This window comes from Bos grunniens, chromosome 24 (genome assembly GCF_055505025.1).
Source record: "Bos grunniens cultivar Pamir isolate PY7600 chromosome 24, Bosgru_T2T1.0, whole genome shotgun sequence".
NCBI classification, from domain to species: Eukaryota; Metazoa; Chordata; class Mammalia; order Artiodactyla; family Bovidae; genus Bos; species Bos grunniens.
The window spans coordinates 33895080-33908946 of NC_141188.1; the positions used below are offsets into that span (position 1 = coordinate 33895080).

Here is a 13867-nt window from a genome sequence, read left to right on the forward strand (position 1 = left end):
GGAAAAACCATAACTTTGACTATGCGGACCTTTGTGGGCAAAGTGATATCTCTGCTTTCTAATAGGTTTGTCATAGTTTTCTTTCCAAAGAGCAAAGGTCTTTTAATCTCATGGCTCAGTCATGGGCTGCAGTGATTTTGGAGCCAAAGAAAATAAAATCTGTCACTGTCTGCACTTTCCCCCCTTCTATTTGTTAACTGTTAACCACAAATTATTCATAAGTTAGAGATGTATTAATATCCAATTAGCAGTGATCATCCTCAATAATCCTGGAATGTATACTTTAAAAGATCTTCCTTTTTTTGCTGTGATTTTAGTATCTTGTGGCATATAAGGGGGAAAAAACCTTCATTTTTTGATCACTGGATGAAAATGTACCACTTATAATAAACACGTTACTTTTAGACCTTCCTGTCAGTCTATCTTGGTTGCTTTGATCTTGAAAAACTTAAGTCCACGTTCATCCATTCATCCATCCATTCAATGTTTGGTTCTTGCTGTGTTCTAGGTGCCTTGCTGGATACTAGGGATAAATATAGTGGGGACGCATAATAGACTTGGGGCCCTTTTTCTAATTAAGTTTCTAGTATAGTATGGGGAGAACAAAGAAATGACCACACGAGCACCTACAGACTAATGTTTGTGGCAAACATGAGGTGCTGTGAAGGCTTACTAAGGGGAACTAGTTGAAGTTGGGAGTGGAGATGGCAAGTTAGACCGTGAGAAATGTGGATAGTAATTTATTTGTACAGTTGACTCTTCTATAACATAAGTTATCAGGAATTCCCTGGTGGTCCTGTGGTTAGGACTCTGCATTTTCAGTGCCATGGCCCAAGTTCAAGCTCTGGTTGGGGAACTAAGATCCTGCAAGCCTTGCAGTGTGGTGCCTGCCCCCAAATATATATAAATATTATATATATTTAATATGTACTATATATTAGAATATACATAAATAGATAAATTTGTTTTATATGGATAAAATATAAAAATATATAGATAAAACAAACATATTTTTAAATATTTTAAATATAAATACATAAACATATATTTTTAAATATTTTAAATATAAAAATACATAGATAAAACATAAAGTTATCCTAATGCAAGGCCTGGTTTTATTCATTAGTGTATCACCACCTAATAAAACGGTGCCTGTACCGTGGTCCGCCCTCAGTGAAGTGTTTATTGACAGTAACGCAGTGACAGAAGAGAAAGGGAAAGGGATGCTGGCCTAGTGGTGGTGAGCAAACTGCAGCTCCTTGTGGACTTCACGGTGGACACCTTCCTGGCCCATGCTGGCTAGATGCCAACCTGAGTGAAGTTTTAGCTACTACAGATGTATTGAATTTAGCATCTTCAGGTATGCATAGATAGCTGCAGACTTTGCCTTATAATGGTTCTTGGATTAAGAAAAAATACAAATGTTTTTATGTCTTGGTTTGGAATATGATAGTTTGTTTGCGGCATAGCAGAAAGGAACATAACGATCATGTTTTACTGGGCTAATTAAATAGTACTGTTATCATTTTAAGAAGTTTGCTTGGTCTTTAAATTACAGATATTTTTGGAGCTGTGCTGCTCTGATTTGGTGTTAGAGCCACTAAGGGAGAAGGAAAAAGTGTCAGCCTGTCAGCCCCCTCTCCTGTCCCCCCACCCTGCCACCCCTCACCATTCCTTTCCAAAGTAACAGAAGTTTAGAAAGGAGCAGTGTTGAAATGCCTGCTTGCATTTTGGGATTTATCCTCAAGGTCTTGGTTATTTGACTGTGTCCCAAGCCAAGTGTTAACAGTTGCAAACCTTTGAGTCTGCTTAGCCTTTGGACAGAGCGGCTAGTTTCAATGGATGTGGTGGTAAATTGTTTTGAAAAGGAGAGGCGACCCCCTCCCGCACAAGCCCACTGTCAGCAGCTGTCCTGTCTCATACTAAGACTGCTGCTGCTACGTTGCTTCAGTCATGTCCGACTGTGCGACCCCATAGACAGCAGCCCACCAGGCTTCCCGTCCCTGGGATTCTCCAGGCAAGAACACTGGAGTAGGTTGCCATTTCCTTCTCCAATGCGTGAAAGTGAAAAGTGAAAGTGAAGTTGCTCAGTCGTGTCCGACTCTATCGACCCCATGGACTGCAGCCCACCAGGCTCCTCCATCCATGGGATTTTCCAGGCAAGAGTACTGGAGTGGGGTGCCATTGCCTTCTCCGCATACTAAGACTACTCTCACCTATTAAGGTACTTAAAAATCTGTGTCTCAGGAAGTTGTCAGCATCAGAAAGGAGCTCTATCTACCCAGCCTCCACTGGCCCTTTAACCCCTACCCCCAGCCGGCTTAGTGTGGGCTTCCTCTCTTCAAGGCTAATCCTCCCCTTGGGCTTTTCATCCACCTACTTCAGGCTCTTCTAGGATCTTTCTCATCTTCATTCTTTCTCCTGCCTTTCAAGCTTTTCCTCTCTCCTGGCTCTAGCCCCACAGCTATGAACATGCCCAGGTATCTAAAAATCTGAAAACGGAACTTATCACCAGCCCTTCAAACAAAGTCTCTCTAAAGGAGTTTGCTGCACTCTCTCCCCATCGTCCCACTTTTACTCCTCAGTTTACCCCCGTCTGTTTGCGGGTCTGTCATTTCTACTTGAAATATTCTGGAATTCACCTTCTTCTTGCCAAATCAGCTGCGTTTTCAGGCCTTGTTCCTGCTCTTCCTTCGACATTTCACACCTTCTAACCCCCGGAAACTCCTCCTCTTGGTTGACACTCCCTCTTCTGGTACCACCCCACCCCGCACCCCATCCATGCTTAGATCTTTCTTGCTACATCGTAGTTGCTGGCCTCCTTTCCCTTCACTCTTGCTCTTCTTTCAGTAAGAGGTCCTGATTACCCCCATGATTTTCATGAACACTAATGTACTGACTATTGTACTTCTCCCCTAGAACTGTTTTCTTGTGCTCAGGCTGGTATAAGCTGGTTGCTTACCAGACATCTCCCTCTCTTTTTTCGACAGGAATCTCAAACTCACCACGACCAAATGGAATCACATCTTCACCCAAGACTGTTCCTGGTGTAACAGTTGTCCAGCTGGGGCAGAAACCTTTGTCCTGCTGGTCTTGGTGACCTCCTCAGTCTTCAAGTCCCAGCTTGAATTTCACTTTCTCTGTGGTTCCTTCCTTCACTAATGCAAGTAAAGGGCTAGTCACCCACTTTGTCCTCTGGACAGCCACTGTCCCTTGCTTATTACTGTACTTGGCACATGTTGGTGTGACCGAGCACATGTGTGCCCTGTCTGGAGGGCAGCGACTGTGTGATACCTCCAGTGCCTGTAGCAGTTTCTGTCCTTGGTACTTTGCAACCTTTGAATAATTTTTTTTTTTGACCATGCCCCTCGACTTTCAGGATCTTCGTTCTCTGACCAGGGATTGAACCTAGGCCCCAGCAGTCCTAACCACTGGACCACCAGGGAATTCCCAAACCTTTGAATAATTCTTAATCTCAGTTCCAGCACTTTTCAGTAACTGTTGTGGTGAATATGATATTATTGAATATATGAATATTACTGTGGACTGTTAAATAAATAATAGACTTGACTGTACCCTTTTCATATTTATTATACAGAAGTTGAAAAACTTTACAACTTTTTTTCTGTAAACCCAGTATGGTAAGAACCCAAGGTAACATTAAACAACTTCTAGTATGTTCTGAAGATACTTCAAGTGTTCTTTGATTCATTCTTGAAAAACAGGAGAAAAATATTAAATGAACATTTTTTTGTGCCATCTCTTATGCCAGCAAAAGTAGATTGTCACTTCTTATAAAATGTACTTGTCTCGCTAAAATATATATAAAAAATCACCTATGATGAAATGTCCATTTAATTTGACAAGATTTTTTGTTTTATATCTTCAGTAACTTTTCTTATAAGGATTAAATGCTGTTATATTGTAGGGAGTTCAGAAAGCATAACTGTCAAAAGACAATCAAAGCCATTCATAACTTCACTGTAAGAAGTAACCACTGTTATCCTAATGCATTTTTCTTTTTCTGTGAATTTGTAAAGAGATTGTTACATTAAATCCGTCTGACTTGATGATACATTGCAGTGCCATGGTTTTAGAAATTCCTTTTATAACCTTGTTGATGATTTTATAGTATTCAGTTTTGTGAACAAACCTTTACTAATGGACATTAACATATTTGCTTTATAAATAGGGCTGCAGTGAATATAAGTATAAAGCTTTTTAAATGACTAATGGAGTGTTTTAATAAGCATGCACTATAAATGAAGCGGAGGTGATTTAGGGTGGTTAGTGTAAATGCCGATCAACAATCTGTTGAGAAGAAAGGACATTATGGTGACTGCTAGATGACATCTCCTAGGAAAATATTCTCTGAAATCAGTCCCTGGGTTAGAGTCTGAGTTTGTTTTCCCTGAGGGTTTATAAGAGCCCTTTCAAGGGGACGTGAGTGAGTTCTGGGCGCTGAGGGGTTATCTGGTAGCGCTCTGAAGGGACCAGGTTCTGGGCCCCTGCCGGCAGGAGTCTGTGAGGTAAACAGGCTGCTTTTCCTGTTCTTCTCAGCACACGGAGGCCCAGCTCTAGTTCTCAGGAATGGGTGGACACAGAAGACTTGCAAGGAGGGACATGGGTACCCACAGCTGATCAGGCAGCAGAACACAGACAAGCAGAAGCGTGACTAGCACAAAGCCCAGACAGTCCAAGGATGGTTAAGATCCAAGCCAGGCACACACTTAACTCCTAAGTATTTTACTCTTTACCCACTGCCTTCTGGCCTTCAGAGTTTCTCACAGAAATATGATCATCTTATCGAGGATCCCTTGTGTGACATTTTGCTTTTCTCTTGGCTTGCTTTCAAAATTCTGTTTTTTGAAAGTGTGAGTATATATCTCCAATTTCATCTTCGTGTTCCTTGACTTCTTGAATATTTATGTTCATGTCTTTGACCAAATTTGGGAAGTTTTTGGCCATTATTCAAATGCTCTACCCACTTCTCTCTTCTGGGACACCTGTGATTCCTGTGTTAGTTTGCTTGTTGGTGTCCTACAGATCTCCTAAGTTGGGGTCACTTTTCTTCAATCTTTTTTGTTTCTGGTCCTCAGAGTTATTAATTTCTGTTGTCCTGTCTTCAAGTTCACTGATTCTTCCTGCTCAAATCTGCTTTTGAATCCCTCGAGTCAAATTTTCACTTTAGTGACTGCACTTTTAAGCTGCAAAATTTCTTTTTGGCTTCATTTTAGGTTTTCTACCTTTATTTCCATTTTGTTTATACATCTTGACCTTCTCTGGTTCTTCCTTTAGTTCTTAATCATTTTTAAGACAGTTGTTTTAAAGTCTTTGTCTGGTGTATCTGCCATCAATTCTTCTTCAGGGACAGTTTCTGGTGTATCTGCCATCAATTCTTCTTCAGGGACAGTTTCTGTTGACTTGTTTTTTTCCTTTGAGTGGGCCCTGCTTTCCTGTTTCTTTGTGTGATTTGTGTCTTTTTGGGAGGGAATAGCACTGCTGAAAACTGGACATTTGAATCTAATGCAATAACTCTAAAAATCAGATGCACCCTCTTCCCCAGGGTTTGCTATTTTTTTTGTTTTGATGTAGACTGCCTCTGTGCTGAAGGCCAGCCTGAGGTATAAACTTAAGGTTGTCTCATGTCTTTTGGGCTTTTGGGTGGGAATGAGCAGTCATGTTGTAATTTCCCCCACATATGCATTTGGTTGTAAATGTCCTAGTTTTTACTAGAGGAAAATTAAGGGGAAATTTAGGGGGAAGATGGAAAAATGAATGGGGGGCAAAAGGGTGCTAGCTGTTTAAATCTTCTGGCATTCCAGCCCACTGGAAAGACCTGCAACAAGGAGCCAGATGCAGCAACAGTGGCTGCCCACTTGTTTGTCTGCATGTCTGTGATCAAAAGCAGCAATCAGTGATCAGAGCCTAGCTCCCCAGTATTTGGAGCACAGGGTCCTTTTTGCCAACCTTGACTGCAGCAGGCTGCTCCAGGAGCATGTGTACAGATACCTACTAAGTGTCTGAAGGATAGGGAACCGCTGCTCTGCTAAGAGCTGAAATCACCACAGTTACCTTCCAAGTCTTCCTGGGCAGTTGCACGTCTTCAGTAGGCTCCAGAGTTCCACAGTAGTTACATCAGACAGATTCTGCAAGTGCACTTGTTGTGCAGGTGGAAAGACAGGTCCTGGAGTTTCTTACTTGGCCATCTCCTGGCATCCTCCCTGGGTATTTGCGTATTTTGAAATTATTTCATCTTGGCAGTTTGTTGTCTCTTCCTCCCTCTGCAACATATGTGTGCAATAACTTGTGTGTATAACGTGTATAATAACTTGGGTGCAAGTCATATATAATATGCATAATATTAACGGTTTACTGGACTGCACATTTTCTGTTCATGCCAGCATTTGGTGTGTTTACTTTTTTTATTTGTGCTAATGAGGTAGGCAAAAAATACCATTGCTTGATCTGTTTGCCTTTAACTGATTATTGTGCTCAGTCACTTCAGTCATTTCCAGCTCTTTGTGACCCCGTGGATTGCAGCCGGCCAGGCTCCTCTATCCATGGGATTTTCTTGGCAAGAGTACTGGAATGGGTTGCCATGCCCTTCCCCAGGGGTCTTCCCAATCCAGGGATCGAACCCACATCTCCTTTACTGCAGGTGGATTCTTCACCTTCTGAGCCATTGGGGAAGCCCAAATGATCATTAGTATGAAAGAAATTTCTATTTTTTCTGGGATAAATGCTTTAAATTTGGTTGTTTTCCTCTATAGTTGTCTTGAAGCTTGATAAGAAAATGAGAGTTTATTGATAAGTATGGTGGCTCTAGGATCCTTATCTGTCATTTATTTTCTCACAAGTTTCCAATGTGTTCATTTAGATCATTTCAGTCTTTTGATAATTCTATATGAACTGATGAATTGCCATATTTTAACTTTATAGACATAAGGTTGTTAATGTTATACTAATAACTATTTACAAAATACTTTGACAGTTAGTTTTCATAGACACAATCTTACCACAGGTCATGAAGTTGATTGTATTTTGCAGGTAAGGAAGCTGAGGCTTCAGTAATAATACACAGGGCACAGAGTCTTGAGGTCAAATTTTGACCCTGCAGCTGATTTGTTTAATTATTCCTTTTGTCTGTCTTATTAGCTACAAAATGAAGATGATTTTTTCCCCTTTCTCTGTTGGCAGAACATCCAAAAGCTAATATATGTTCTTAGATTAATAGCAGTGTTACTATTTTTTAAATCTAGAAATGAGTACAGACGCAGAACAACAGCTTCTCCATCATGCCAGAAATGGCAACGCTGAAGAAGTAAGACAGCTGTTAGAAACCATGGAAAGGAATGAAGTAATTGCTGACATTAACTGCAAAGGTAAGCCTTGAATGTCTTTTTTCACTTTTTCTTGTGAGTATGCACTAGATGGCTCAGTGGTAAAAATCTGCCTGCCAGTGCAGAAGATTTGGGTTCAGTCTCTGGGTTGGAAAGATGCTCTGGAGAAGGAAATGGCAACCCACTCCAGTATACTTGCCTGGGGAATGCCATCGACAGAGGAGCCTGGTGGGCCATAGTCCATGGGGTTGCAAGGAGTCGGACATGACTGAGCGACTAAGTTCACACACACGTATTCACTACTTTATCATTTATTTAGTGCTAATCCTTTTGAACTTGCCTGCCATAAATTTCCATCTCTTATCCTAGGAAGAAGCCCTGTAAGAGTGGGTACTCTTCTACTCCCCTCTAAGTAAGAGAAATTGAGTGCCAGTCTTTCTTTTCTTAACTCTTTATTTTATATTGGAGCATAGCCCATTCATAATGTTGTGATAGTTTCAGGTGGACAGCAAAGGGACTCAACCATACATAGACATGTATCCATTCTCCCCCAAACTTGAGATCCAGTCTTAAAATTGTCATGGATCCTAAACCTTATGAACTACAAAGCCTTAAAGGCCTACTACAAACCTTAAAGGCCACCTTAAAAAAAAGGCCATCTTAATGAGATGAGCCCACAGGATACATGCTATGACAGTTTCTTCTTCTCAAAGACATTGCAGTTGAAGCAGCAGTTTTGAGTGTTTTCTGTATGCCCAGGATCATGTGAAGTACCTTAAAATACTGTCAGACAGGATCCTTCCCTCACTGAGATTGGTAGATTACTAGCTCAGACTAGTCTTTATTGTACAATATGTACAAAGTATGGGAGCTATGACATGTAGAGTATCATGGAATATATAAGAAGTATGTAACTAGAACTTGAAGGATTAGTTTCTTGGAGGAACTCATCCTAAGGTGATATATGAAGAGTGCATAGACGTACCAGGTAAAAATAGAGAAGAAAAGGGCTCAAGGCAGAAGAAAGGTCACGTGCCAAGTGAGAAGCAGCCTCGATGGCAGGGATTTTGCAGATAGGAGGGGTGAGTAAGTAGCAGCCACCAAATCACAGCGTGTCTTGTGTAGCACGGTTACAAATACATTAAACTCAGGTGTGCATAGAATTTATTTTTTAAATTGGCTCAGATGTTTCAACAAGCGCTTTCTCCTTCTGGGAGTTTGGAGGACTAAATGTTAGTCTTCGGGTCCCTCCATCACAGTGGCTTTTTTGTAAAACGATTGGCCTCCCAGAGCCTCTCACCTGTGTCCTCTCCCATCTCAGTGTGTGCTAAATCACTTTAGTCGTGCCCATCTCTTTGTGACCCCATGGACTGTAGCCCGCCAGGCTCCTCTGTCCATGGGATTTCCCAGGCAAGAGTACTGGAGTGGATTGCCATTTCCTTCTTCAGACTATCTTCCTGACCCAGCGATTAAACCCAAGTCTCTTTTGTCTCCTGCACTGGCAGGCGGTTTCTTTATCCCTAGCATCAACCTGGGAAGCCCATCTCATTAAGGTGGCCTTTTTTTTTTTAAGGTGGCCTTTAAGTGTGAAGGCGAGCCTTTCTCTGTGTGTACTGCCTTTGGTTCCTCTGCAGCCTCTCTTCCTAGCGCATCCTTGTAGCTAAGGTAAAACACACAGGGAGTCACACCCAGGTGTTTCAGTTTATCACAAGCACAGATATGCTCCTCGGCTGCCTCAGGAGTCTCACCTTGGCTCTTGCTGGCTTCGTGTCACCCTGACCCTCTCTCGAATCTTCCATCCGACACGTGGCCTAGGCTTGCTGGTTCACGTTGGACACACTCCTTGGGTGTGGCCACAGGGTCTTGAGTGACACGTGGAGGCTTGGAGCAGCTCTGGGGACCAGCATTTGACCTTCCCTCTGCCCGCACTGCCGAGTTTACTTTGACTTGGCCGCTGTGCAGGTTGGTGCTCGGCTCAGTGCCTGCTGGGGGCCCTTTTCCTAGCATCCCACCTGTCACTACCCATTCTCATTGTTCCCTGGACCTACCTCGCTCTCTGGGCTCAGGGTCAGGAGCCACGTGTCCCATCTTACGTCTTTTCATCTCACATAGCCCTGAGTCCCTAATGGGTATTTTGTTCTGCCATGTCACATTGTCCTCCTCTACTCGAGCAACAGACCTCACGGCCTCACCCTCAGTGGGGACAGAGTATTATCTTTGCAGCAGGGAAGAAAACATGCTCTGAGTTGTCCAAAAATTAGCCCGAGATGGAATGCAAAACGAATTCTAAAAATCTTCTCATCCTTCACCAGAAACCTGGTTCTATTTAAAAAAATTTTTTTTAATTGGAAGGTAATTACAATGTTGTGATGGTTTTTGCCATCCATCAGTATGAATTGGCCCTAGGTACGCTTGTGTCCCTCCACCCTGAACCCCCCTCCCACCTCCCTGCCCCCCATCCCTCCAGGCTGTCACGGAGCACTGGCTTCAGACTCAGTGGGAGAAGGAGAGGGTGGGATGATTGGAGAGAATGGCCCTGAAACATACACATTACCGTATATAAAATGGAGACCTGGCTCTTAATCTTTACCTTGGAGTTCTGTTCTGAATGCCAGAAGCATGCCTGGTTGGATCATCATCAGGGACCCTTTACTTTCTACTCAACTTCCACCCTGACCATGGTTACCTCGGGCTAGTTCTTGGAAAGTCACCTGCTAGGAAATGTAAAGCTGAGAGACAGTTAATGCTTTTTCAAAATTTCACCCTCATTATACTTGTCAGTCAGGCTTGTCTTAAGGGTGGGTTGAAGGGTTTATGCAGAGGAACAGCATAATCAGGTGAGGTGAGTTCACCCACAGGACTGAGTAGGGAGAGTTGGGACTGGGCCTGTGAAAACTCAGTCTCGGTGCCTGCCGCTTCTTGATTTTCTATCTCATTTGTTTTTCCAAACCCTGAGAAGTTGAGAAAATGGTAAAGTGTAGTATAATTCTTCTGCAGGATTTAAAGCTCAACAGTCAACATAGAGATGTGATTGGTTGGAAGGAATCCAGCCGATACGATGTCAGGTTGAAGGGAGAGAGGGAACTATGTAGGTGAAGGTCAGTACTTCTAGGCTTGGGGCACAAAGGAGGAGCTAACTGGGCAGTTTTGTTTGTAGCTGTTGCCACGTTAGAAGTGTGTGTTCGTCTATTGCTAATGGTGAGACAGTCTTGCAAATAAATGCTAATATGTTTGAATAACATGCTTTATATAAATTCTGTGAGTAGTATTCCAAGAAATAAGTTTTTAAAGCAAAGTAAGAGCTTGTATTGGTAATATAGAGATGATTCTGTACGATGCTGTCCTCTCACTTTGTTGAGTATTACCCATAATGTGTGTATGTGCTCAGTTGCTCAGTCGTGTCTGACTCTTTGTGACCCCGTGGGCGGTAGCCCACCAGGCTCCTCTGTCCATGGAATTTTCCAGGCAAGGATACTGGAGTAGGTTGCCATTTCCTTCTCCAGGGGATCTTTCCTACCAGTGATCAAACTCCCGTCTTTCTTGTCTCCTGAATTGGCAGGCGGGTTCTTTACCAGTAGCCCCACCTGGGAAGCCCATCACCCATAATATCTGCTGGTGTTTCCCAGTGTTGTACTATTCAGTGTAGGGTACGATTTTCTGTACATATTTCTAAACTTATTTCTTACTGATCAAAAATTTTGGATATCTATAATAGTAAAGAGTGTAAAGGATATTTGGAGTATTTTAAGAATAATTTAAGATTTTGGAAATGTCATCTTCTTGATCCAGAGTCCCATGTGGAAATATTAGATGTGAGGAAGCTGCTGAGTAACTCAAAGGAGACTGCTGTGGGTCATGTGGGACTGGAAGCAGTGGGAGTGGTGAAAAGTGTTTAGATATAGTTAACATTTAGGAGGTAGAATTGATCGAACTGATTGAGTTGTGGGAGGGGTGAAAGGAGAAAGCCAGCAAGTGGTACTTTTTTCTCCCATCCAAGTATTAACCAGGTCCAACCCTGCTTAGCTTCTGAGATCGGACGAGATGGAGCCCTTTCAGGGTGGTATGGTCATAGAAAAGTGGATGTTGTTCTTCAGTTGCTCAGTCGTGTCTGACTCTCTGTGATCCCATGGACTGCAGCACACCAGGCTTCCCTGTCCTTCAGTATCTCCCAGAGTTTGCTCAAACTCATGTCCGTTGAATCGATGATACCATGCAACCATCTCATCCTCTGTCGCCCCCTTCTCCTCCTACCTTGTCTTTCCCAGCATCAGGGTCTTTTCCAGTGAGTCGGGTCTTCACATCAGGTGGCCAAAGTATTAGAGCTTCAGCATCAGCAGCTTTTTTCTGAATTGAGAAGTGAGGTGAATAATGGGACAGTTGATGGTGAAAAGTGGGAGTGGGGACAGGGAGTTTTTGTGTGCGAGTGTGCATGTGTGAGATAAGTGAGTTCAACTTTGTGCTTCCTGAGCAGAAGGTATTCCTGTGTCCTCCAGGTGGAGGTAAACAGTAGAGAGTTGAATGGTAGAACTGAGTAAGAGATGGAAATGTGGAGTTTGAAGTCACAAGCATATAAGCAGGTAAAGCTGTGGGAAAGGGCCAGGAGGTGTCATTGTTGGAGATTCCAGTGATGAATGGCCCAGTCAGAGGAAGTAGAGAAAGTGCAAGTTTGCACAGAGCCCTCGGAGGAGGTGCAGGGCTCTGGAGGCTCGTGGGCTGGGCTGGCTGACACTGTCCAGTGACGCAGTGTGCTGCCTGCTGGAAAGTGCCCCTAGGATCCGGCGGCACAACTTACTGGGATAAAGTGAGGACAGCTTTAGTGTTGTGGTGGGAAGTGAACCTGGTCTGCAGTCAGTGGATAGCTCCTGGAGGGAACGAGGTGGAAAGAGTGTAGATGAGGAAGGGGAGGGCGAGAAGGAAGGGGACAATGGTCAGAGGGGGTTCAGGACCAGAGAGGAATTGGGTGCTTTTGCTCGTTGGATGGAAGACCTGCAAATGCTTATCTGTTCCTTCCTATTTGCGATGAAAAAGGGAGCGGTTAAAGATAAGGAGGAAAAGGAGCACCCAGAAAGTAGGAGGAGAGCATGGGATCCAGGGTATGGGAAGTGTGATTATCTTGAGGCCGCAGGAGGAAGGGCGGAAGGGTGCCTGTGGGCAGAGGTGTGGGGGTGGATTGGTTGCTACGAAACCCAGAGAGTCCTATGAAAACTTCTCTTTTCCCTGAAGCTGAGAGGAGAAGCAGGTGTCTGGGAAAGAGGCTTGAGGGGAGTAGTGGGGATTGAAGTATCTGTGGTGGCGCGTAGGAGAGACCCCTGAACAGGGCGCTGTGGCAAGGACCCTGGTGAGGGCTTTGCCTAAGCGTGAGATCCTGACCTGATGAAGCCACGAATCCACGGGGTTCTGTTATTTTTCTTCCACCGCTGTTAGCAACCTGACTGTGGTTATAGACAAATTGAGCAAATGTATTTATTAGACTCTGGGGTTTTTCTAAGCTGCTGTGACAAAGATAGGATATTGGAGGGTATCGGCAGAGAAATGTTGATGTGAGGACCAAGAAATAGACGCTGGACTGATTGAAAGAAGTGAGGATGGTGGGGATGTTTACACATAAGCAAAGTGTTTAAAGAACTTGACGGTTGGTTACATTGAAGAATGAGCTGGGGATTTGCCTGTGTGAACAAGCTGGAAAGTGGGACTCTGTTCCTGAGTTCAGACATGACAGTGATATTCGGACTCAGGCTCTGGGATCAGGTACCCAGTGTAGAGCAGAGGCCACGTTTGTGGGGAAATGAGGGAAGCTGAGAGTCTGAGACACCAGGTTACTGAATTGCAGTAGACAATGGCGGTGGTAGGATTTGCCCCAGAGAGAGACTGTGTTGCCCAGAGTTGAGTGGAGAGGGGTGAGCCACTAGGAGACTGTAGATGGCAGCGGAGAAAGCCTTCTGGAGTGGGGGTGGAGGATGGGGTAGCTGTGCTTAATGGCAGGAGCCTCAACAGAGGGATCGTAACATGAGTGAGGTCACTGACCAAAGACTGAGTTGGGTTTCGATGGCGAGAGTCACGGGGCTTCTGTGCCGTGAGGACCAGTGGGGCTGTGGAAACTGGAGGGCCTCCCCTGTCCAAGAGATAAAAGAGAATCTTTCATCAGAAAGAGCTAGCTGCCAGTTAAGGACAGAGGGTAAAGAGAAAGGTTACGTGAGACAGACTGTGGCTCACGGATGTGTTGCCTCTGGAGTTAGGGGCTCTGGTGGGCGCCCGTTGAGAGGAAACAGGGCTGGAGGCTAGTGAACGGAAGACAGTCACAGGGACACTGTTGGCACTGGCAGTCCCTCTAGGAGCGGTTAAAGGTCTGTTCTGGGCACAGCGAGGCTGACGGTGGATTTCTGTTGGCCCCCAAACCTGAATCCAGGAGCTGAGAGCAGCCATTCTCTTCCAGCTCCTCCTCGGGGGGCCAGGGGGCTTCTGGGCTTCAGTGGACCCTCCAGGGCAGGGGGCTCTGGTGCTGTGACAAGCTGTATTCTCTCAAG

General features: G+C 44.2%; 1 protein-coding gene across 11 annotated transcripts in view; it reads left to right on the top strand.

Moving 5' to 3' along the window:
• The window catches only part of OSBPL1A (oxysterol binding protein like 1A), a 235807-nt gene that overhangs the window by 11634 nt on the left and 210306 nt on the right, over positions 1–13867 (top strand). For 10 of the 11 annotated variants that reach the window (XM_086372945.1, XM_086372944.1, XM_086372948.1 and 7 more), the window contains one exon: positions 7263–7385. The exons of the other annotated variant lie outside the window; for it this stretch is intronic. In XM_086372945.1, coding sequence (XP_086229071.1) covers positions 7265–7385 — 121 coding nt within the window. In that variant the 5' untranslated portion in view covers positions 7263–7264. The remainder of the gene's footprint in view (positions 1–7262; positions 7386–13867) is intronic. 11 annotated transcript variants of the gene reach the window in all.